Source organism: Suricata suricatta, chromosome 12, assembly GCF_006229205.1.
Source record: "Suricata suricatta isolate VVHF042 chromosome 12, meerkat_22Aug2017_6uvM2_HiC, whole genome shotgun sequence".
In the NCBI taxonomy this organism is placed as follows: Eukaryota; Metazoa; Chordata; class Mammalia; order Carnivora; family Herpestidae; genus Suricata; species Suricata suricatta.
Window position 1 is genome coordinate 85915958 of NC_043711.1, and position 24882 is coordinate 85940839.

The 24882-nt window shown below is 52.1% G+C and overlaps 1 protein-coding gene across 1 annotated transcript in view; it reads right to left on the reverse strand.

Moving 5' to 3' along the window:
* The window catches only part of KIAA1755 (KIAA1755 ortholog), a 41372-nt gene that overhangs the window by 12417 nt on the left and 4073 nt on the right, over positions 1 to 24882 (reverse strand). Inside the window, exons 2-7 of the mRNA XM_029917237.1 lie at positions 17738 to 17935; positions 11953 to 13282; positions 11322 to 11510; positions 4244 to 4367; positions 2007 to 2100; positions 1102 to 1188 (exon numbers count right to left, since the gene is read on the reverse strand). Of these exons, the coding sequence (XP_029773097.1) occupies positions 1102 to 1188; positions 2007 to 2100; positions 4244 to 4367; positions 11322 to 11510; positions 11953 to 13282; positions 17738 to 17935 (2022 nt within the window). The remainder of the gene's footprint in view (positions 1 to 1101; positions 1189 to 2006; positions 2101 to 4243; positions 4368 to 11321; positions 11511 to 11952; positions 13283 to 17737; positions 17936 to 24882) is intronic.

Genomic DNA, 24882 nt, shown 5'->3' on the forward strand with positions numbered 1-24882 from the left:
GCAAACAAACAGCACCCATCCTACCCCTTTCCTAGACTGTGCCCAAGGCAGACATCATTAATCAGTCACCGCACTGACTCCCTCTAGGCTGGGCTCTTTCCCAGCACAGCTCTCCAGGCAATCACACAAATTGATTGAAGCTGACCCTGGTCATGTAACTTCCTTGTCGTCCTTGTACTGTACCCACCAAGGTGCTGTCTCCCTCTTGGGGCTGATGAGAAAGGTCACCAAATCCTGACCGTATCCTCTAAGACCCAGAGGAGGGACAAGGTGCCTGCTTCTCCGGGGCGGTGAAGTCGGAGGTTGACGGTAGGAACACCTCCAGATGCCTAAGCTTGGGATTGGGCAGATTCTGGTTTTGTGGACCCATCTGTTATCCTTGGTACTCAAAGTGTGGTCCACGGACCAGCAGCCTCAGCATCCCTAGGAGCATGTTAGAGGTGCAGAATCCCAGGCCCCATCCAGAGCTACTTCATTACAACCTGCACTTTGACAAGGTCTGTAAGGGGTTCATTGCCACATAAATGCTTGAAAAGCACATCTCTAGCTCACAATGTGACTCTTTATCAATGAGGAGGAGAAAGGAGTCCCTTAAAATCATTTCCTGAAGCAGGGCAGGGTGCCCAAGCTCACGACTACGGTACAGGGCACTAATGAAAGAAAACTGCATGGCTCCTTCCTGTAAGGTCCCGAATCATCTCAGGCTCCGAGCTGGAGATGATGAGAGAGACTAGGGAGAGAAACGCAGGAAGATCAAGGCTGCAATATGGAAAAGACATCTCTGCCTCTGGCTTACTGTGTGGCCTTGGGCCTCAGGTTCCCCATCTTAAAAGGAGGGAGGGGCTGAGGAGCTGAAACTTTAAAAATAGGTTTCATGCCACAGACACCTCTTGGTCACGTGGTAGAGCCCAGCAGGAGCTGCTGGGGTTGCCAGAGAGAGAGAGAGAGATCACTATATGATGGATTTGGCCACACTTGCCCCGGAGGCAGGGCTGGGAGTTGCACCACCCAGCCTTGTATTTGCTGACCTCCCCTGGGTTATTCTAGGCAGTTCCCGGCTGGTGAATTCTGGGCCCCAGCTCAGCTCAGCCTCCCCCTCACCTGGACGCCAGGTAACGTTTCGGGCTGGAGAGCGGCCTCCTTGTCTCCGAGGTAGAACACAGCGCGGATGGAGGCTGGGGCCAGAGCCTGCCAGAGAGAACCATTTCAGAGGTGCTCTGCCTAGACCTTCACTGAGCCCCCCACTAAGATTCAGGCAAACAGCTGGGGGCTGAGCGGGGGGGCTTGGTTTGGACATTTATTCGGTGTGTTTGGAAGGTGAGTCATTGGAAGTTATTAGAGCACCATGTCCAAGTTGTGTTGCAAGCTTGCTAGGTGACTGGTCCCCTCTGAGCCTCAGTTTCCCCCTCTATAAAGTGAGGAGGAGAAGGAAGAGATGGGGATCAGACCATAAGGTAAGTGTGTGCCAACCTTCCGCTTCCTCTGCTGCCTAGACTAGCAACTTAGGAACCCCTTCCTCCCTCCTCCGCTCATGAGGCTCATGGGACCTAGGTCTAAACCCATCAGTGTAACACAGAGATTGGTTGGTGGATGAACACCTGAGCTAAGGAGACAGAAAGGAACCTCTGGGAAGCAAATCTCTCACTCTTTCCTACTGCACTTCAATGAAAGACCACGGGAAGTGAGAGCCAAACTGCTACTAGGCAGGGAGCCAGGCTTCGAATAGCGTCCACACAGGAGAACTCGGCCAGAAATGGAGAGAGGAACCAGGCCTCAGGGACAGTACTTGAGCCGCTGACTCTAGCCATGTAACTTCTGGATTATCAAGTCACATGAACCCATGATCCCACTCTGTCTTCAAGACTGGGACTTCTGTATCTGCAGCTAAGAGTTGCTGCCTGGGGCTTCGGGTTCCAGCTCCGAGCCCCCTGGGACCCATGAACGTCACAAGTCCCCTGGAGCTCCCAAGCTCCTTGCCAGGCTGAGGCTGTCCGCCTCCCACTCACCTGGGTGGCCTGCAGGGCACTGACCAGACCAGGGTGTGGAGGCTGTTTCCGGGCATCAATCACAACTGCCAGCCCCTTGGTTTTATCTTCAGGCCTGTGGGTGGGAATCAGCATTGGCAGTCTTGCTGGATGGACAGAACTTTCTAGGGGGATGGACCTACTGGAAAGGGTTGGGGGCTGGCTGCCAGAAGCTTGATTTATTGGTGAACTCTTGATCTTGCAAGGCCAACTGTCCATGGCCATCCCACTCCAGGAAGCCCTCTGTGATCTTTCTCCAGGCAGAGTCCACTACTTCTTCTTTGGTGTTCCCACAATACCTCACACAGCCCTCTCTCACACCCTAACAGTCATAAGCTGTAAGCCACCATCCCAGTGCCTTGGGTGAGTTGCCCAGCCTTCACCCACCCCTTCCCATGGGCAGAATTCTGCCTGGGTTCAAGAATCCCATTCCCTCCATAGAACAGGTCCCCCAGGCGCTGGTTTCTGATTAGTTGAGGCCAAGAGTAGTGCGTCAATTTCTCTGGCCAATGGTTGCTTTAAGTAGGGGTCATGTGACATGTTTCTGTCCAATGAGACGTGAGGAAACGTTTCCTAGGGGACTTCTGGGAGAGGCTCTCCTTTCAGAGGCTCTTACTAAAGCAGAGACCAAGAAAGATAAATGTCTTTATGAGTAAAGACATTTTGAATTGGAATTTGTTACTTGCAGCCCAAACACCGTCACTGGTACACTCTGTACTTTTCAGTGATTGCCTTAGGATTTCCCAAACTGACTCAATTGTCAGAACTTGTTAAAATATCGGTTCCTCACCCCCGCCCCTCCCCCGTGCCCCTAGACATCTGGCCCACACGTACAGGGTGGCGCAGGGAGGCTGCGTGGTTCCAAGTGCCCTTGGCTGTCCTGATGGCCAGGCAGGTTGGAAATATAACCCCCAGTGCCTTCAAGCCTGATGCCCAGCCAGCTCATAGATAAAACCAGAGGTCGCCAGCGTGACACAGTATCCGGTCACCCGGGCAGGTTGTTTCATCTTCTAGGAGCCAATTTCCCCCTCTGTAAATGGGACTAATGACAGTTCTGGCCCCGTGGGGCTACGGTGAGGACCAATGGATTCATCAGTGCAAGGGACACAGTGACTACTGCAGAGCAAGACCAATATAAATGTTTTCTGTTGCTATTACCCTAAAAGGGAAACTGAGGCTCAGAGCAGCAACATAGCAGGCAGGGAGAAGAGGCTTGTGGAGGTGAGGTCTCTGCATTCTTGTCCCACACCTCACCTGCCTCTGGCCGTGTTCTCGCTGGGAGAGCGGTGTGTTTCCATACCCACCTTGCCACTAGCCTGGTGGGCCCTGTGGGCAGGGCCCAGTGCGAAGCTGGGCCCAGTCCTCCACAGTTTACATGGGTCATCAGAGTCCACTTGGTCGTCCCTTTTTGTCAGGTGAGCCTCATGGGAGGAGGTCACCGCCCCAAGGTCAAAGATTCCAGGACTCTCGATTTGTTAACAAATCTGTTTTAACACTGGCCACTTCTCAGCACAGAATAGGGGCCTCATCTCCCCCTTAGGCCAGGAAAGCCACACTGCTTTGGAGAGGAGGAAGAAAAATCTCAATGGCCAGCAGGTGGCAGTGATAGCTCCCATTGAGATAGACCACAGAGAAGGCTCCAAAGGGTTCCATGAGTCCCTCCACCCCTGACCCCTAGCTGCACAACCTCTAGGTTGGGTTGGGGTCTACGGCCACAGTCTTGAGCAATTCCCAGTTGAACTTAGTCACCCACCCTTCCCATTCTACAGCCATGGTTCTCAAACTGTGTCCCAGCTGAGCAGCGTCATAGCATGAGGACATTTGTTAGAGAAGCAAGTTCTCAGGCCCAAGACGTCGTGGGTCAGAAACTTGGGGTGTGACCCAGGGATCTGTTTTAACAGCGCTCGGGGTGACTCTGATGTATGCTCGGGTTTGTGCACCACTGATCTACCACACCGTCTGTCTTCTTCACTACACCGACACCCAGAGAGCTTCTTGTCCACGCCCTGCTTCCTGCACGCCATCTGCCCCTCCCCCATCTACCTGGGAGCCCCCTGACAGCAGGGACTAAGTCCGTCCTGCTTTTCTCCCCCAGCATCTGGCTTGGAACTGGCTCTGGGAACAGAAGGACCCGGTGCCTCTCCGTTCAGTCCCTGGTCCTGGGCTCTGGGCCAAGAAATGGAAGGGAGACAGAGCCACCAGCAGGCCTGGCCACTTACCTGGGGACGGTGCACAGGTAGGAAAACAGCTTGGTGACTTCAGAGATGGTGCACCACGGTGCCTCCCAGGTCCCCTCAGCTGTTGACACCAGAAGCAGGCGCCTGCCAGCCCTGTCCTGACCACCTGGAGGAGAGAGGACACATGTGAGCAGCGAGAATCCAGGAATCTGCTCTGTGACCTCCGGGTGTCTCCACCTGCGGTGCCCTTTCATGTCCCGTGAACTCTGAACTCTTAATCAGCCTTTAAGACCCGCCTCGAAAGCCACTGCCTCAGAAAAGCTGTCCCTGAATATGCCTCCTCCCTGCAGACTTGGCCTCACCGCCTTCCCCAGGGCATCCTGGGAGGCTCAGCACATGGAACAGACTCTGCTGCCGCGTGATGGGTTCAAGTCTCAGCTCTGCAGGACTCACTGTGTGTCCTTGGGCCAGCCAATGGGCCTCTGAGCCTGTTTCCTCATCTGTCAAATGGGGAGAGTGGAACACTGAGCTGACAGGTGATTTCGAGGACTAGCGGAGACAGCTCCTGAGAGGCCCGTCCAGCCGAGGGCTCCGTGACCACAGTTGTTATAAGGATTGTCATCTCTGTCCTCATCTCTGTCCCCTGCCTGCTTGGTGTGCAGCCCGCGGCCGCCAGCTCACTGTTTGCTCCCGCAGACTTTTACCCCGGGGTCGTCCACAGACTATTTCCTGTTCCAGGAATCAGGCTGTGTGACCCACTCTCCCCACGGGGGTTGGGAGTCTGGGGCCCAGGGAGTCAGCACAGCCGGCTGCACTGGGCAAGGGCAGAGGGCAGTGGGAAGAAGAGAGGCCCAGGCCTCTGGAAACTGGGCCTGTCTCACACCCTCGGCTCAGAGCCCCGCCCACTCCGTGCGGGCGCGACCCTCTGCAGTGGGTAAGTGTGTAAGACCCTTTATGGCTCGTGAAGTCTCAGACACAGACTTAACCACCGTCCCAGGTGCTGCCTTAACAGAGGTGCCGACTTCTGGAACATTCTTTCCTTCACCTATGCTTGAAAATTTGACGTAATTTAAAAAGTTTAAAGGATCTACATCTGTGTATTTGTGTGTGTGTGTGTGTGTGTGTGTGTGTGTGTAACTTCATATCCTCTCAATATCATGGGTTTGATTGTTTTCCTAATATTCATTCATAAATTTCAAAAGGAAAAACATTTTGTTGGGGACAATATGGGAAATCTGAATATGAACTAGGTGTTGAATAGCATTGGAAATTACACTCCGTTTTGTTAGAAGTGCTGATGGTATTGCTGTTATTAGGGGAAATACACTTCTGGGTGAGGGGAGCCTGCTTAAGTATTTGGGGATAAAATATGAAGATCTCTCATTCACACCGAAGTGTTAAGACTTCTTAAATCTGAGTAATGGGTACATGGGTGTGCATTATACCACAGTCTCTGTTTTTTTGTATGTTTGAAATTTTTCATAATAGAAAGTCAAAATACATGAGATGATTAAACCATGAGGAAACAGCATAAGCTGCAAAGTCAGAGATGTCTGCCCATGTCCCTCTGAAATGCTCTTGTGCTCACTGGGGCCGCTGGGTCGGGAAGTGTTGCATCATGTCCCTGGGCCCATTTTACTGACAAGGAAACAGTGGCCTGGAGAGGGGAGCGGCTTCCCGGCCTCCCGCAGAGTCAGGTCCCTAACTGGCCGGGAGGCTGGGGGTCGTGCTGGGTCCAGCCCTTGACCCCACAGCAAGATGAGCTCTTGTCTGCTACAGACCCATCACGGGAGCTCGGGAGCGGCTCGGGTTGGGGGGGTGGGGGGGTGGGGGGGTATGCGTCCCCTACTCTAAATCCTCCGTGGCTCCTCATGGCCTCCGAGAAACTGTGCCAGCTTCTCACCCTGGCACTGATGTCTCCCCCGGGTCTGCACACTCTTCTGGGCTCATTTCATGTACTTTGTATTATGGGCTATATTATGCCCTCCCCATGCACCCCCTGGTTCCTTTGTTGAAGTCCTAATCCCCGGGGACCTCAGAATATGACTGCAGTTAGAGAGACGGTCTTTAAAGAGGTGATGCAGTTGAAATGAGGTCACTGGGGTGGACCCTAATCCAGTCTGACTCGTGTCCTTATGAGAACAGGAAATGTGGGGGCGCCTGGGTGGCTCAGTCAGTTAAGCTTCTGACTGCAGCTCACGTCGTGATCCTACAGTTCATGAGTTTGAGCCCCATGTCGGGCTCTGTGCTGACAGCTCAGAGCCTGGAGCCCGCTTCAGGTTCTTTGTCTCCCTTGCTCTCTGTCCTTCCCCCACTTGCAGTCTGTCTCTCTCTCTCTCAAAAATAAATAAACATTAAAAAATGTTTAAAAAGAAAAGGAAATGACACACAGAGACACACAGAGAGAAGACCACGTGAAGATAAAGAAGATACCTACAAGCCAGGGAGAGAGGTCTCAAAAGAAGCCAATGCACATGACACCTGATCTTGGACTCCCAGCCTTCAGAACTGTGGGAAATGGATTGCTACTGTTTGAGCCTCCCAGTCTGTGGCACTCTGTTATGACAGCCCTAGCAACTAATGCACTGGGTCACCCCTCGTCACCTGTGGCCCTGCCTGAACGGGTCATCTGTCGTTGCCTAAACTGGTCTGATCCGTTCCCACCTCCCCGACCTTTGTCCATGCCAAGGGATTCCCTCCCCTCCTTCTTCCATCCTGGTGAAACCCTCCTCATCTTTCCAAGCCCAGTTTAGATGCCACCTCCTCCAGGAAGACCTCCCCCTTGCTCTCTATGGAAGCCCTTCTCCCACCCCAGCTTCCTACAGCAAATGCAGCCCTTTATTAGATCCTGCAAGACTCCAGCGTACACGAGTTCAAACTCATTGTATCCCAGCACTCTGCACAGAATTGGAACAAATAACCAATGCCTGTGCCTGACAAATGATTACAGTTGTGCCTCTCAAATTCCCAAGTGCCTAAGGATCCTGCTAGAATGCAGATCCTGACTCACCAGGCCTGGAGTCTGCAGCTCTCCCTAGCTCCAAGGTGATGCCAGCATACTGGTCCCTAGGCCACACTTTGAGGAACAGGGTTCTAGTACTTAGAACATTACACACTGAGGCATGCTGTCTTTCATGTGGCGGCTTCCCCACAAGGCCCCGCCTGGAACGGGCCTTGCACATCTCACCAGAGCTAGCTGAGCACGCAGAGGCTGGCTGAGGCCCCTGGAGCCCTGGGCAGCTCCCCCCTGATTTGCTGTCCCCCTGATGTGCCTTCAGCTGGGAGGCCCTCCTGCCCCCAGATGCCTTTAGCGCGTTGGGCCCTGGCTCAGAGCTGTGCTGTTCACATTGGGTTCCGAATCTCAGGTGGAAATAGGGACAGCAAGGTGGAAGGTGGGGGGCACCGAAAGCCACCAAAAACCTGTTGTGGGGCACCTGGGTGGCTCAGCTGGTTGGGTGTCCGACCCTTGATTTTGGCTCAGGTCATGATCTCACGGCTGTGGGATCGAGCCCTTCATTGGGCTCCATACTGACCATGGAGCCTGCGTACAATTCTCTCCCTCCTTCCCTCTCACTCTGCTCCTTTCCTGCTTGCTCTCTCTCTCTCTCTCTCTCTCTCTCTCTCTCTCTCTCTCTCTCAATTAAAAAAAAAACACCTGGGTGGCTCAGTCGGTTAAGCATTCAACTCTTGATTTCTGCTCAGGTCATAATCTTATGGTTCATGAACAGTTCAGAGCTTGCTTCAGATCCTCTGTCTCCCCCTTTCTGGCCCTCTCCTGCTCATTCCCTCTCTCTCTCTCTTAAAAATAAATAAACGTTAAAAAAATCTTTAAAAAAACTGTTGCACCTTTCTGCTGCATTATTCACTCCCAGTTACGGGGGAAATGGTACGTGATTCAATTGGCAAGCAATTTAGAGCATTTTTAGTATACTGAAATACATATGAATATATTCTTAAGCAGAACACACAATGGACAGAAAACTTGAAAAGATTTCAAAGATATGCACAGAGCAACTGAGAGCTGGGGGTGAGGTCTCAACCCCTGGGACCCTGTTCACTTTCTTCTGCATTCAGGGTTCCTCGATGACAACTCTGAGAAGCCCTCTCCAAAGGCCTGGTGCCCATGGTAGGCATGGTTGTGGTTCCAAACATGCCCATGCCCTAATCCCACTGCCCATGAGTATGCCAGTTTACCTGGCAAAGGGACTTTGCAGATACGATTAAAGCAAGACCTCCAGTTGGAAGACTAGCCTGATCACAGAGGTGGCATCTTCTAACCTAATCACGCGATCCTGAACCGCGCACATCTTTCCCGGCCTCGGGCAGTCTGAGAGAGGTGGGAAGACAGATGGCTAATGAACCAGCACGTCGTGTGCCGGTGGGACTGGTCCGAGAGAGAAGAGAAAGGCGAACATGGGGGAGGAGAGGAGAACCTTGCTGGAGGGATATCTCTGAGTAGGTGAGCCGTGCAGAGCACCGGCGAGGGCTCACCTGTTCTAGAACGCTGGCTGTGTCGACGCCAGAGGGTGGCCACACAGGGCAGCAGGAGTTAGTAGGCTCCTTCGGGAAGAAGGAAGGTCCTGAGCTGAGCGGAAGGCTGAGGGAGGCAGTGGTGAAGGACAGAGAAGTGGAGTGCAAAGTCATCGATGAGGCCGGTGGGGGAAATTCACTTCGGACTCGGGAAGTGATGAGATCCACAGCCCCACGGGACCCCGTGGAGGGTCAGCAGTCACGAGTCTGATGGGCCACCTGTCAGCACAGTTGTGTGGACCCCTGGCTTTGTCCAGCTATGAGGGTGCGGGTGGGGGTCAGGCAGGGAGCTAGCCTTAATGGAGGCAGGGATTTATTTATCCAGGGAAGGTAAAAGGTGAGAGGGAGAGTCTAGGGGCCTGTGAGAGAAAGGCAGAGATTGTAATGAGGAGCCTGGGATCTAAGGTGCGAAGGAGTGAGCATGTGGCAGAGGTGAGAGGGACAAGGAGAAGGTGGTCGGACCAATGGATTGAGGGCCTGGGGGACTGAAAGAGGATTGAAATTGGGCTGGTGGCAGAGTGGGGAGGAGGGGCAGTGTGGTGTAATTATAGAGGTGGCTGTGGCAGGGGTAGCTGGGGGATGAGGGCAAGATCACTGAAGACCAAGAGGTCAAGGAGGAAATGCAAGGAGCATCGACATGGAGAATATTAAACCATTCAGCATATTCTTTTTGAGCACCAACTATGCACCAGACCTGCTCCAGGCACTTGAGAGCCATAAGTGTATGTTCCAAGTCCAAAATTACAACAAGAGTCATTGTGGAAAGAGGGACAGTGAGCCAAGTCCTGTCTGCTTCTTCTCCTTTTACATAGGAGGAGCCTGAGGCTCAGAGAGGGCAAGCGACTCCTCCAAGGTCACACAGGAAGCTGAGAGAACTGAAATTAGGGGGGTTCCTGGGTGGCTCGGTCAGTTGAGCGTCCAACTTCAGCTCAGGTCATGATCTCTCAGTTCCTGAGTTCAAGCCCCATGTCGGGATCTGTGCTGACCGCTCAGAGCCTGGAGCCTGCTTCAGATTCTGTGTCTCCCTCTCTCTCTGCCCCTCCCCAACTCATGTTCTGTCTCTCAAAAATAAATAAACATTTAAACATTTAAAAAAAAACCACTGAAATTAGAATGGTGTCCTGCCTCCCAGAGCAGGGCCCTTCGATGGATAAAATCTGAGCACTTGGAACGCGATGGCCCTAAAAGGATTGTGAAATCCTTTGTGCACAATTAATATGGGGAAAAAACAGCATGAGCCTCAACAAAGATGACCAGGAAGGAGATAGACAGTGCTCCCCGAGGAGCTTTGAAAAGACAGAGCAGCGTCCAGGATCCTGCAGAGATATAGACGTCTATAAAGTAAAATCGAATTTCAAGACAGTAGGTCCCAGTGGGTCGCCTATTCATTCTATAGGACTGAGCTCCATATTGCCTCCTCCTTTCTCCCTGACCTCTCCTCCACCCAAGCCTGGGCCAGGGTGCCCGTCTGTCCCCCCACAGAGCCCTGTATGGCCCCACAGCTGCAATGAGTTTACACTGGATTGTAATAACCTGTTGTAAAAACCTGTTGCATTTTCTCTACTACTAGAGTATAGTCTTCTTGAGAGCAGAGCACATGTCAGACTTGTTCCCTGCTGAGTCCCCAGTGCTAAGCCTGGAGCCGGGCTGCACATAGTAAGTACTAAAGAAATATTTATTGCAAAGATGAATAAATACTAAACAGGAGTGAGAACACCCTCTGTACTGGATGCTGGTGACACCCCGCTCAGATCCCTTTGTCAGACCGAGTACCCACCCCCAGAGGCTGCTGGCGGGCCGTATTGGCACACAGATGTTCCCTTCTCCAGAGAACTGCCCTCAACCGAACTGGATCATGGGCTCACCCTGCATCCCCATCCCAGGACCAGCCTGGGCTGATGACCAACAGACCCAAGCAAACAAAAGACCCCCTACACCTAAAAACAGGACCAGTTCTGTGGTGAAATTGATGCTCCCGAGCTCCTCACACAGTCAGGTGCATCCTTGCTTAGCTCCCCCATGCCCTGTCCTGCTTCCCTCACTCCCCTTATCCTGAGAGCAACCTTCAACAAATCACTGTCCCAAGGAGCTCTGTCTCAGGCCCTGCTTCTAGGGCACTGACCTAAGACACTTGGCTGCCTCACTGAAGGTAGGATGGATGGATGGATGGATGGATGGATGGATGGATGGATGATGAATGAATGGATGATGAATGAATGGATGATGGATGAATGGATGGATGGATGGATGGATGGATGACTAGATGGATGGATGGATGGATGGATGATAAATGAATGGATGATGGATGAATGGATGGATGGATAGATGGATGGATGACTAGATGGATGGATGGATGGATTAATAAATGGATGGATATCTATACATTGCTTTCATAGAATCTGGCTCCTTCACAGGAAAAATGAAGAGCCTGAGTCTCAGAGACACTTAGTCCAGAACACAAGCCTCTAGGACTTTCCCTGTCTCCTCTACACCCACCAGCATCAGGATGCTCAGAGGTCACCCTACCCCCACCCCCACCCACCACCAGCACCCTCCCCTTCACCCCCAGCTGCCCTGTGATCCCCCAGACCTGGCAGGCATGCTATCCTCGACTGGAGGATTTCCACACTCAGAGCCTCAATCCCAGGCTCAGGCCCTGGGGTGTCCTCATCCAGAGGGGGGTCTGTTTCTGGAATGACTTCTGGGAAGCCGGCCTTTTCCCCAGTTGGTGGGCCTGAGTCAGCAGCTGGACCAGATGTTTTGGTCTGAGTTGTTCCAGCTGGGGAAGAAAAACAACAACAAGGAAAAGGGTATTAAGCAGAAGATGGATTTTCCCAGAGGAAATGTCTTCTCTTGCACCTTCTGACTGATAGTAACAGCTTCTGGCTATTGATCTCCTACTGTGTGGTGGGCGTTGTGCTAAGCTCCTTGCTTCTGGTGTGTCTTTGAACCTCAAAACGACTCTGGGAAGCAGGTGAGGCCCCCACTGCACTGAGAAGGAGTCCTTGACTAAGCTCACCCACCCAGTGTGTGGACCCAGGCCGTCTCAACACAACCTAGTTCCAGACCCGTGACACTTCAAGCCTCTTGACATGCCACCTGTGCACTAAATCCCTGAGACTGAGCCAGTTCCCAGGGGTCTCTGTCCCTGGCAACCTGTGCCATCCTGTCACCTGGTCACATCCAGCACCCCTGCTCAGCTTAGTGAGCGGGCACCTTACCTTTCCCCAAGCACTTGGATCGGTTGGGTTTGGGAGAGGAGAGCAAACGCAAGACTTTCCAGGGCCTGTCGTGCCGGAGGGAGGCTTTCTCTGGGGGCCCCGAAGCTTGCCTCTGCCCTTTCAAGACGGAGACTCTGAGCCCAGGAGCAGGGGATCTGGAAGAGGAGGTGCTCTGACGGGGGCCAGTCTCAGGCTCGGGAAGCCTCCTGTGCCCCTGCTTGGCCCTCTCTTCCATCTTGGTTTCAGGGCCGGGAGCAGCAGGTGGGGAAGCTGAGCACAGGTGCAGGGAGGATGCTCGTTTTGGTTCAGGCCTGAGTTGAACCATATTTTCTGGGTTTCCCAGAGGTTCCTGCATCTTGGAGGAAGCTGGGTCCTCGGAACCCCCTGCCTCAAGGCCAGAGGCACAGGGCAGTGGCTTCTCAAGGATGTTGACGTAGGGCTCCTGGGGCTGGTGTTCTGAGTCACGAGCAGGTGAGTTAAAAGTATAGTTGACCTCTCTCCTCAAGCCCAACCTGCAGGGCTCCTCTTCTGAGCTTGCCGGCTTCTCACAAGCCCATTTTTCCAAGGAAGGCCCCCCAGAGGCCCCCGAGAAAGGCAGCATCCTTTGAGAGAAAGGGATTTCCTTAGTTCTGGCTGGTTCCTCCAGAGCCCCCAAGGGACACCCACAGGACGTCTTCACTTTCCTACTGCTCTCCAGGAGGGCCACATAGTCTCCCTCTAAGTCCTGGCTGGCCACGTCGTCCTTCCTAAGGGCCACCTCCCCAGGCCTGGCTTGTTCCACCTTGATGAGTCCTGGGTACTTGTTCCTGGATGTCCTGCCCTTGCCCTTGGCCAAGCTCCAAGCAAGCAGCACCTGGCTGCCTGAGGGCCGAGGCTGATGGAGCTCTGGGGGGCTGCTCAAATCAAGGGCCTCTAATTCAAGGGACGCCCAAGCTGGGGAGAGGACATTCGCTGCATGGGGTCTGTCATCCACGAACTCTGGACTGGCTATCTTGGCCCAGGGCACAGGGGCAACCCCGTCTTCTGAAGCTACGAGGCAGCTGTGCAGGGGACTGCCCTCAGAGTCACTGTTGATGGCCTCCAGCCACGTTTGGGTGAAAAGTACGGGGTAGGATGATGCAGGAACAGGCTTTGCGTCCACCGTGCGGAGGTCCAAGGAGAGGCACTTGACCGTGATGCAGACGGACTGCTCCTCCTGGGGCTCCACTTGGAGGTAGAAGTCTCCCTGACGCAGTAAGAGGGGATTGAGTGGGGCCAGGTGCACCACGACCTCGTCCCGCAGGCACAGGGGCCAGCCCTCATGCAGGAAGACGCAGTGTGTGTACGGGGCCTGTGGACACAAGAGTGGCGTCAGAGAGCCCGGCCTGAAGGACCCAGCCCCAGCCCTCGGGTCTGCTTCCTTCTTTATCCCAGATGGACCCTCGAGCAGGTCGGGCAGGAGAGGTGCCTACGATGCAGCATCTAAGGAGACCCCATTTCGGGGTCTGGCAAGTCACACACACCTGAGAGTGGGTGCCTTCTCTTGCCTTGCTTGAGTCCTGGCCCTGACCTTGAAAATGCTTGCTAGCCTACTAGCCCAAGGGAGAAAAACTCTGAGTGGCAGGTACTAATGAGCAGGTGCCTTCCCCATCAGGACTGTTTGGCTCGGGTCCCAGTCCCCTCTCCCCACCTATTCAACACCTCTCTCAACCCCGCTCAGGCTGAGCCTCCATTTCAGAGCTAGAGGGACATGGGTTCCAAGGTCTGAATCACTAATTTGTGCAAATTACATAACTGCTTCAAGCCTCAGTGTTCTATCTGCAAATAGGAATTACAACATGTATCATATGATTGGGTTGGTAGGAGGATTTAGTGAGATTATATATATATATATATATATATAAAATCTCATTACATATATTACATTATGTAATATATATGTATGTATGTATGTATGTATATAGAGAGAGACAGAGATAGATATCTATAGATGTACAGAGATATATATGTAAAAATAACCCACAACACTATGCCTGGCATACATTACTAAATGGATGTTCAACATTAATTTCCCCTCTTTTTGACATTTACCCTTGAAAAATTGTGGGAATTTTCAATTAAAAAATAAAACAGTCTAGGAGCACCTGGGTGGGTCAGTCAGTTGAGCATCTGACTTTGGCTCAGGTCATGATCTCATGGCTTATGAGTTTGAGCCCCGCATCAGGCTCTGTGCTGACAGCTCCGGAGCCTGGAGCCTGTCTTCAGATTCTGTGTCGCCCTTCTCTCTGCCCCTCCCCCACTCATTCTCTCTCTCTCTCTCTCTCTCTCTCGCTCTCGCTCTCGCTCTCGCTCTCGCTCTCGCTCTTGCTCTCGCTCTCGCTCTCTCTCTCTCATAAATAAAAACATTTAAAAATAAATAAAATAAAATAAAACAGGCTAAAGCCTGAGTGGCTTAGTCAGTTAAGTGCCCAACTCTTGATTTTGGCTCAGGTCATGATCTCAGGATTTATGAGATCAAGCCCCATGTTGGGCTTTGTGCTGACAGCACAGAGCCTGCTTGGGATTCTCTCTCTCCCTCTATTTCTGCCCCATTTCTCCTTAAAATAAGCAAAATTTGAAAAATAAAATAAAATAATAGTCACTATATTTATACCATTCAATAATTTTTTAATGTTTATGTTTGAGAGAGAGAGAGAGAGAGAGAGCAGGGTAGGGGCAGAGAGAGATGGGGACAGAGGACCCAAAGCAGCCTCTGCACTGACAGCAGAGAGCCAGATGTGGGCCTTGATCAAACTCCAGAACTGTGAGATCATGACCTGAGCCCAAGTCAGATGCTTAACTGATGGAGCGCTCTGATTTTAGGTAAAGACATTACAGAGAGGTTGAAACAATACCGAGCAAAAAGCCAGGAAACCTGACCCTGCCAACTTGCTGGATGACCATGAAAAAAAAATCATTCCTTTATTCTGGGCCTGAATGTTTATTATTTCCTGGCTTGTGGTTTACTTACTTACTTACTTACTTACTTATCTCCCTTTACTGGGTAACACCATGGCAGGTGAGGCAAAACTTTAAAAAAGCTTTGTTGAAACAGAAGGCACCAGTGAGTCTCTGTGGAGGCAGACACAGCAGGGCGTCCTGGAGCCCTTTGGACCCAGTGACCCCCCTTGGTGGGGCCGCTCCGCTGGGCAGTATGGGACCCGTGTCTAGCAGTGACACCTTGTGGCAGCAACAGCCCTGCCAGACTGACAACAGGTCTCTCTCTCAACCTGGCTTTTGGAAGAGTCTGATTCCTGTGGATTGAGTAAAACCCAGACAATCTTGTGTAATGTGGAGGTGTTAGGGGGAGACTTCCACACGAGGACCCTGACTTCCCACGAACGAAGCACATGCTTCCTGGGGTTACTAATTGGGGGAAACGGTAGGAACTGACCATATTTGTGCCCCAAGTTGATACACCGGTTCATGTCAGTTACATCGTACATTCCGCTGCGGGGAAACTTCATACCCATAAACCCCTGGGGCCCGTGAGTTACTCCACCCCTTCCACTTGGCGCCCTGCTGATGACAATGTGCTGTCAGCCCCCTCACTGAATGAGGCAGGACAATCCGGCAGCATTTTGCAAACAGCAATGCACCATAGAGATGATGGTCACGATCACCGTATTTGAACCTCACACTCACTCGTTGAGGCAGGGAGTTCAGGCATCACTGTCCTCTTTACAGATGAGGAAACTGAGGCTCAGGGGGGGCATGAGCTCAGACATCTGTGTCTGTCCCTAATCCCCACTGGACTTCCTCTGAGGGTGCTGGCTGCCTCTGGGTGCCGCGGTTACAAGGACAGACTGAAGTTGGCACATTACTTCCAAGGGAGAGAGGAGAGAGTGCGCTAGGAACAGCCAACAGCTACTGAGCACCTCCCGCCTGCCTGGCTCTGTGCTACGCTGTGCGTGTCCTCTCCAGGAGGCAGAGACTGTGTTAGTAACATTCCCACTTTCCCACCACGGAAAATGAAGCTCAGAGTGGGGACACAGGTCCCCCAGCTCCACGGTGATGGAGACTGGATTTGAACCTGGGGCACCTGACTCCTGAAGCCAAACTCTTAATCCCACTCCTGGCTTAGAGGTGATAGGGATTCACATATAATTATAATTAAAGTCGCCAGTAGTTAAAAATAGAGAAATTAAAACGTTGTGACCCTTGTTCCTGGGAGAAATAGGGAAGGAGACCGTGAAAACGTAGTTTTAATGACCACAAAAGGGAAGCAGGAGTTTCTAATGCTTGTCATGGAGAAGGCGGCAGGAGGGAAAGGATATACATGAAATAGTGTCTGAGTGGATATGTGGGAGTCGGCAGCACATGCTCAGTGAGAGTCTTCCCTCTGTAACCATGACCATGTACGGTGCTGTTTCTGTGTGCCAGGAGCTCTTCTGAGCACTTGAAAAGAATGACCTCAGTCTCCTTCCTGGTCCAACCATCTCTAGTTCTGGCTCCAAAACCTGAACTTTGAGCTGCCACCTTCGATTTCTTTCTACCACTGAAATGATGCACAGAGCCTCCACTCTTACTTTTTGCTCCTGATATATCGTGCCCCTGATGCACGAGAGCCAGCAGGACCTTTTAGGACCCTCTTGGTGATTCTTGAGCCGGGAGCAGCAGGGGACTGGGCATTAATGGCAGAGCAATCCGTGAAAGGTGTGCACAAGTTCTTGGATTTGGTCTCCAACAGCCTGTCCCCACCGTTAAGACAATCACCACCTCTGACCGTAGACATAGGGTATGATTCAAGCCTGGCCACTCCTGCTGCTCCATTTCTCTGGCTGCAGTGATTGGTCCAGGGATGGACATAGAACCCCAGCCTGGCCAATCAGGATCCTTCCTTGTAACATTTCTATGTGCAGTTGATGGGGAAAAGTTCTCTCCTTTCCAGGACAAGATTTGATCCCAGGGCTGCCCTGGGCTCCAGCCTTGTGGAGACACTTAGCCTGTAAGAATGATGTTGGCAAGGGGCGCCTGGGTGGCTCAGTCAGTTAAGCATCTGACTTCAGCTCAGGTCATGATCTCACAGTTCATGAGTTTGAGCCCCATGTCGGGCTCTGTGCTGATGGCTCAGAGCCTGGAGCTTGCTTCAGATTCTGTCTCCCTCTCTCTCTGCCCCTCCCCTGCTTGTGCTCTGTCTCTCTGTCTCTCTCAAAAATAAATAATAAACATTATAAAAAAGAATGATGTTGGCAAGCAAGGAGAAGCAGAGACAAGAGACAGAAACCTCTTAAGGGGTTTGATTGGTGTATGAACTCGGGGCTGAGGCCGATTACCTTGTCCTGGTCTGAGCAAGGATCTGTTACTTGCAGCCCATGAGACTGATACCTAAAGCAATTTTCCTTCCACTTTGCCTTAGACAGGCCTCCCTGAGACCTGGGTCTCCTGGGAAGACAGTGAGTACTGAGGCTTCAAGGGCTCCAGGAAAGATCTGGAACATTTTCCATTTTCACTGAAGCTGACCCACGTCAGCCAAGGGAGCCTGGTGATGCCCACAATGCCAGCCCCAGGGCAAGCTCCGAGGGCCCATCACACAGGATGCCTTCCTCCCTGCTAGTAAAAGCATAAACGTGATCGACTTCTAGATGTCAGAGAGCACAGGGTCGAACGGACCTCCTGCTTGACTGAAGTCTTCCTCGGGCAAGCGATGTTACCTGGAGAGCCACCCATGTCCTCGGTTCACCAGCCCACCTCCTACTCTGCTCACCTCCAGCCCCGCAGTTCTGGGAGAGCTCGTCCCCCCGCCCCTCTGTCCCTTCCAACTTACACAGGCTGCTTCTCGCACTTGCTCACACAGGCGCTTGGCAGGAATGAGGAAATCCAAGAGGAAGCTCAGCCCATCCCCTTGGAAGTCAGAATCCAGGAGTCGGAAGACCTGCCCCAGGATGGTGGGCGCCGTGGCCTCAAACGGGGGATAGAGGCAGGCCAGGGCGTGCTGAATGGCTGTGTCCAGGGATGGGGGGTCCTGTGGGGGATAGCAGGAGAGTATGAAAAGTGGTGGTGGCAGCAATAATAAGGGTAATGGTCACTTCCCATGACCTTCTGGGCCCTGTATGACTAAGGCCCCTGCGAATTCTCTGGCCTCCTCTCCTACCTCCACCCCTCAAGCCTCCCCTCCAGCCACATTGGCCTTCTTTCCTGTTCCCCTAACACCGTGGGCACCATTCCATCCCAGGGCCTTTGCACCGGCTGTTCCCTCTGCCTAGAATACTCTTCCTCAAGACATCCTCATTCCCTCACCTCCTGCAGGTCTTTGCTCAATGTCATCCACAGGTTCAAGGCAGAGCAGAGGATAATAAGAGGGGAGGTTCAGGTCAGGGCCAGAAGGAAAGGGGAGCTCAGCTTCTCTAAGTCCCACCATCTGACAGACCTGCAGACCTTCAATCTACAGCTGTAGCCCAGCCTGCAGTCAGCATGTGGGTGCGTCAGCACGCAGGTGTGTGAATGATAACAAATAATTGTTGCTTTTTACCACTGAGTTCTGGGGTGGTTGTTATGTGGCAGTAACTGATTAATAGAAGTTAATATAACTGCTATGTGAGTTCCTATATCCAGACTCACATAACCAGCTGGGATGCCTCTCTAGAGGTCCACGGGCACAGACCATCAACACATCAAACCCAACTCAATACCTCCCTACCCTACTCCGTGATGTCCCTACCTCAGCAATGGCCCCACGGACGACTCAGACTCCCAGAACTCTGCTCGTCATCCTGCCCCTCCTACTGGCTCCTCTACTCACACGCAATCCTCAGCCATGTCCTCTACCTGTCTCACCTCCTGTGACTCACCAACCTGCCCGCTCTACCCTGTTGCCCCGTGCCCGCTCTGACCCAGGCCTCTGTCTCATCCCCTCATCATTGCCGTCCAATCTCTTGCTCACCCCTGGGCCTTTGCACATGCTGTACCTTCCTTCTGGGATGCCTCCCACTCCTGCTCCCTCTCCACCTGGTTAACTCCTTCTCACCCACCAAGATTCAGGTCAGCCCTTATCCGTTCCACGGCATTTTCTCTGGCTTCCCTCCTCCACACCACCCGAGTCAGGTGTCCCCCTTTCCTGGGCTTCTATGGCCCCCCTGTCATGGCAGCTTCCACACTGGTTGTCATCCCCCTCAAGGACTCTGGCCTCCCTGACGACAGGAATGCTAAGCAGTATAATGCTCCCCAAAGGCACCCGCATCCTAAACTTCAAAACCTGTCAATATGTTGCCTCATTAAGCAGAAAGGAATGGAAGCTTCAGATAAAAAATCATCATTATTCAGATAAAATAATCATCAGCAATCAACTGGCCCTAAAATAGGGCTCAACAGTACCCTGGGTTATCCAGGTGGGCCCCACTCAATCGCAAGGGTCCTCCAAAGTGGGAGAGGACACAGAAGAGGTGAGAGTCGGGGGAATGTGATGAAAGAAGGACCCGAGAGATGTGATATCCCTGGCTTTAAAAATGGAGGAAGAGTCAGGGACACAGGCTGTTCCTAGATGCTGGAAAAAGCGAACAGATTCTCCTTTGGAGTCTCCAGAGAGGAATTCAGCTCGCCCACACCTTGATATAAGCCCAGGGAGCCCCGTGTTGGACCTCCGAGCTACAGAACTGCAAGACGATCACTCACGCTGCTTTAACCGAGTCTGTGACCACTCACAGCAGCGACAGAAACTACCATACACAGCAGCCATCGGCCTCTCTTCCTCGGGGTCTCCCGTTCCTGGCACAGGGCTTGGGCCAAAATAAGGGCTGAATCAATGTTGTGAAAGGACAGACAAATGTCCCTCTCCGAACCACATTTTCCATCCATAAAACAGCCTGGACAAGACCAGAGGTTTCCCACCAAGTATAGTAAGAGAACCCACGGGTGATGGTTTTCAACTCTTCAAGAGCCTAATGGAAGCCATTCTTGTTGGCTTGACTGGCTGCTCACTGTGGGTCCCTCTGTCATGGAGAGACGTAAGGAAAGATGAGAATAAATAAGATTCCAGCATAAAGGGAGCTGATTTAGGACAGAAAAGTCATTTTCTACAGACGAGGCCCCTTGAGTCAGGGAGATTGAACAAGGACTCAGGAGCGCTGTTCTACCGGAGCAAGAGCCCAACGCCAGGAGGCTGTAAAACAGGGGCGCCTGCCCACGGCATTTGGACAAATGTCCCTGTCACCACTCTGTCCCCAGCACCCACACTATTTGTAGAAGGAATGGATGAATGTCCACAGACCCCACTCTGAAGGAAGGAGGGGCTTGCCACCGACATGGGGTAAACGCGATGGGGCTGATGTACTCCAGGCAGGCACCTGTCAGAGCTGCCTGTGCCCAGGGAGGTTGTTTTCACACTGAGGTGCCGGGGGCGGGGAGCCTTCCCTTTGGCAGAATAGGGAAAGGCTCACCTGGCCTGGTGACCTCTTCTAATGCTCTTCCCCCCCAAAGCAAGGCAAAACCCCAATCATTACCCGCCCCCAGCCATGCAGTCCTGAGGACGGCAGTGGGAACGGGGACCCAGAGTTAGAGGACCCCGTCTGACATCTGTGGACACACAGACACACTAAGTCAAGTAAGTCGCACCCCTCCCCTGCCATGCGCCCTCCCCACTCCACCCAGCCTCTCCCGGGGACTGGCTTTCCTCGGTTCCCCTTCACTGTGCCGCCTGGGGTAGGTGTCTGCCCTCTTTGGGCCTCTTTCCTCGTGTGCACCTTGTGTTGGGCTAGGTTTGTTTCATCTTGTTTTTTGGAAATTTAATCATTCACCGGCATCTTCATGAATTTTAGCAGATCCAAGTACCATTTGTACTATGAGCATTTCCTGCTTTGTTTTTTTTTTAAATGCACCCACAGTTTAAAAGCGTACCTAACTGCATTTTAAGTGGAAACTCGATGTCCCCATACTGGTGATGAGAATTCGGCCAGCCCGCCCGTGTTCAAATCCCAGCTCGGCCACTTCCTGGCTATGGGAGCTGGCAAGGGGCTTAGCACTCTGCTTCCACTTCGTCATCGGGAAGGCTGAGCCAGTGGTTGTACCTGCCTTAAAGAGCCGAGCGAGACCGATGAGGAAGGCCACACGGGGTCTCTGCCCAGGCCCAGCACTCAGCAGGTGCTCACTCAACCACAGCCACCACTGCCATGTTTGTGGCCATTTTTTAGGGCTGTCACCACTTTAAATGGAAAAATCAGCATCAACTGGTATAAATAGAATGGAACTCCAAACATAATGATGCATTGGGCGGTTTTTATAGTATTTTATTTGTGTTTATTGTCTATACTTACTACAGAGCTAGAGGATATACCTTAGGTAAGTGTATATTTACATAAACAATGTACTATATAACTATATAATGAATACACATTGATTACGTAAAATATATCCCATCTTTACTGTTCTAGTTCTATAAAAATAAATTCTTTTTTTTATGTTTATTTATTTTTGAGAGAGAGGGGGGAACAGAGCATGAGCGGGGGAGGGACAGAGAGAGAGGGAGACATAGAATCCGAAGCAGGCTTCAGGCTTGAGCGGTCAGCACAGAGCCTGATGCGGGGCTCGAACCCATAAGCCGCGAGATCATGACCTGAGTTGGACACCAAACCAACTGAGCCACCCAGGCACCCCCAAAACAAATTCTTTTTAAAAGAAAAAGTAAGCAATGAGAACAAATAAATTTTCTGAGTTAAATTCTAGGACACCTGCTCACCCCCTGAAGGCTCACATCTTACTGTGAGAGGAGGGTTTTCTCTGCGGGTCCTCAGAAGATCAGAGGGAAATTTAAAGGGACCGAGTCTCCCACCACATGGCCCCGTGTTATTTAGCTCCAGTCTGTGACAGCCTGTGTCCCCACCATGGCCTGCATGCCAACCTTTGGGCAATAGCACTAAACCACCGCGGCCACGACACACCTCAGTTTCCCCATCTACAAACGGGGATTCTAGAATTATCCTATCTTGCTCACATGATGGACCTGCAGATGCAGGGGTCCCATGAAAAGGAAAAGGCACTACCATCTATTGTGATTGTTTTTTATTTTTACTCTTCCTGTCACCCAAGCTAGAGTCCCAGCCTCTGTGTGAAGACGTGTCCCCCTATTGGTCCCTGCCCAAACCCACTACCGTTACCCCGAGAAGAGCAGCAGCCTCCAGGCACCTGCCGGACACCAGGCCCTATGCGCACATTCTCTTGCTTCGCTGCATGATGGGACTGGAGCAGAGAAGGACCGTCCCACTTTGCAGATAAAGGAGCTGAAGCTGATCTTGTCCAACACCACGGAGAGGCGGGGAAAGACAGAGCCGGCATCCAGCCCAGTCCTGGCCGGTCAGGTCTGCGCTCTCCCCCTTCCCCCAGTGCCTTGCCTGTCATGGGGCCCCCAGCAGCCGCCAGCCCTCTGGGTGGCCTTCCCAGCTGCCTGTCTTGCAGTGTTTCAAGTGGGGCCTGAAGAAGTTGTTTACTTCTCGCAGACCAAAGTGCGCAGATGGGACGCCCTTGGCGTTCACAAATTGGCTCACTGGCCACACACTGTAACCATTTAAGGGGCAGCCAGTAAAAAACAAGAATGTTCCAAGTGAAGGGGACTACAGGCTGTTGGCCAGAGCATTTACCTGCTACGGGCCTGCATCCCAGAGGTTCATAAGCTGTCCAAGGACGAGGATAACAAGCCCAGGAGCCTGCAGGAAGGAAAACTTGCCACTCTCCCCTCAAAACCAATTGGGCAGCCCAGCCTGGGACCGCAGAAACCCAAACACTGTTGGCCAGACGTGGGCCCCTCAAAATGATTTCCATGAAACTTAAGCGACGTGTTTCCATTCCTTCCCAGTGAGTGTAGCCAGGCTGGGCCTTTAACAGTTCCTCGCCAGAAGCCAGCGTGAAGCTGGAGAGGGGAAGGTGAGACAAGCCAGAGTCAGCAGCCCTCCAGCCCCTCCCAGGCAGCAGGGAAGGAGCCCCCGGGGGGGGGGGGGGATGGCACAGAACCCTGTGTGATGCCCAGGGGCCTTCTGGGTGGACGCGGGGACCCCGGTATGGAGCTCAAGGTCATATAGAAAAGTGTCTGTCCCCAGTGGTTCCCTCTGGGCATGGGAGGAGTGGGGAGTAAGGGGGTTTCTATAACTCTGTGTCAATCTTTTGCAATAAGCCTCAATTATTACTTTACAAAGTAAAATAAACAAGGTTGATGCGTCTTTACCTATGTGCCTATCCCCGTGGCCACTCCCCAGACCTCACAGGATCTCACCACCTTCCTCGCAGGCGACTCCTTCACCCCAAAGGTACCTACTCTCCTGACTGTTGGAAGTTTTTAAAAGTAAAATCCCCATGCGGTGTGATCTCCATTGCATAAAAACGTGTGTAAGCCAAGAGGCCATGAAATAAAGTGTTAACTGCAGCCACCCCAGAGCGCTGTGAGGGGCAGGGGGCTTGCAAGGCACCGTTTTAATTTTCTTCATAGTTTGCTGGATTTTCCAAATGTTCTGTAACTAGCCTGTGTAGCTCTTAGAATCAAGGGGGGAAATAAAAGGGCAATTGTGTGTGCTTTTAAGGCCTGTTCCCTTTTTAAATGGTCTCACCAGATGTTGTTAGCTGGGCTTTCTGAGATGTGTACTGAACTCTTCTTAAAGGCCCAGATTTAGCCATAGACGCCAAGAGACAAAGCTTTTTTGCATCACTTAGCATCAGCACCTCCTAGCTTGGGAAGACAGAGGGCTGGGAAAAGCAGAGGTAGGCAGTGTCCGGGGACACTCCATAGCAGACACATCTAGGGAAGGTGATATTCCACCCTTGATTCACGGGGTGACCGTGGCCTCAATTTCCCCATCTGTAAAATGGGAGCACTGGACTTCTCTATCTCTAAGGGTCCTTCCAGCTGGGCCATTCTAGAATTCAAGGTATAATCGGGTTCCAGAAGATTCGGAGCTGGGCCGTGGTTTCTCAATGGGACCAGTTAATCCTCAACTGGTGGGAAAATTTAAAAAGATCTGTCTCATCCATCTCTCTACTCAGCCCAGGAGGAATCTAAACCAGACACAGACACAAATGCTTGCAGGGGACCAACAGGTGACAGGGAAGACCAAAGAAGGCCAAGTGTGAAAACATAACCCCTCTAGACCCTTGGTGAGGGTCCTTCACAGTCGGCCCCGGGGTCCGGGAAGCAATAGGGAGGGATGGGATGACACACGCAGCCACCTCGTCAGCTCCTGCCGAGTGTCGGCTCTGCCCAGCATTGCTGGATCTGCTGATATTTTAGTAAAACCTCCTGATGTTTTAAAGGTTGGCCAAACCAAACACATCTGTGAGCCAGATACAGCCCAATGGGTATCAACTTGTGGGCGCCAGGCTCAACTTCCTGGGGCATTGCTCTTGAACTTCTCCAGGCTGGAGACTCTAAAACCAGGGTTCTGCTGCCCTGGCTGCCAGGAAGTAGTTGGTTGCGTCCAACTAAAACTTCTCGTGCTTTAAACCCCTTTTATTTGTGTGTGGGTGGAGGTAGGAGTAAGAATTGGCTCCTTATTAAAAAAAATTTTTCAGAAACTGGAAAAACAGCTCAGATGCAGTGAACTGAGAAGCAAGTAGGTGTTCGGAGACGCACATTCAAGTCCAGCTCTGTCATGTGTCATCTGGGTGAGCTTGAGCATGTCGCTTCACCGTCTGTGGCTTCATTCCGTGTTTGCTCTCCTCGCTCCCTGTCCCCCTTGCCTCTGCTTTGGAGCTCACTGTCTCCCCCCCAAAAAACACAATGATAAAAGCCCTTATAACTAGAGCCTCTCACTAAGCCAACTTCTGTTGTCAGGGTTTATCCTGAGCACTTCCCATTCTCTTATTAATATTTAATTTTTTTAATGTTTATTTATTTTTGAGAGAGAGAGAGAGAGAGACAGCAAGTAGAGGAAGGGGAGAGAGAGAGGGAGACACAGAATCCAAAGCAGGCTCCAGGCTCTGAGCTGTCAGCACAGA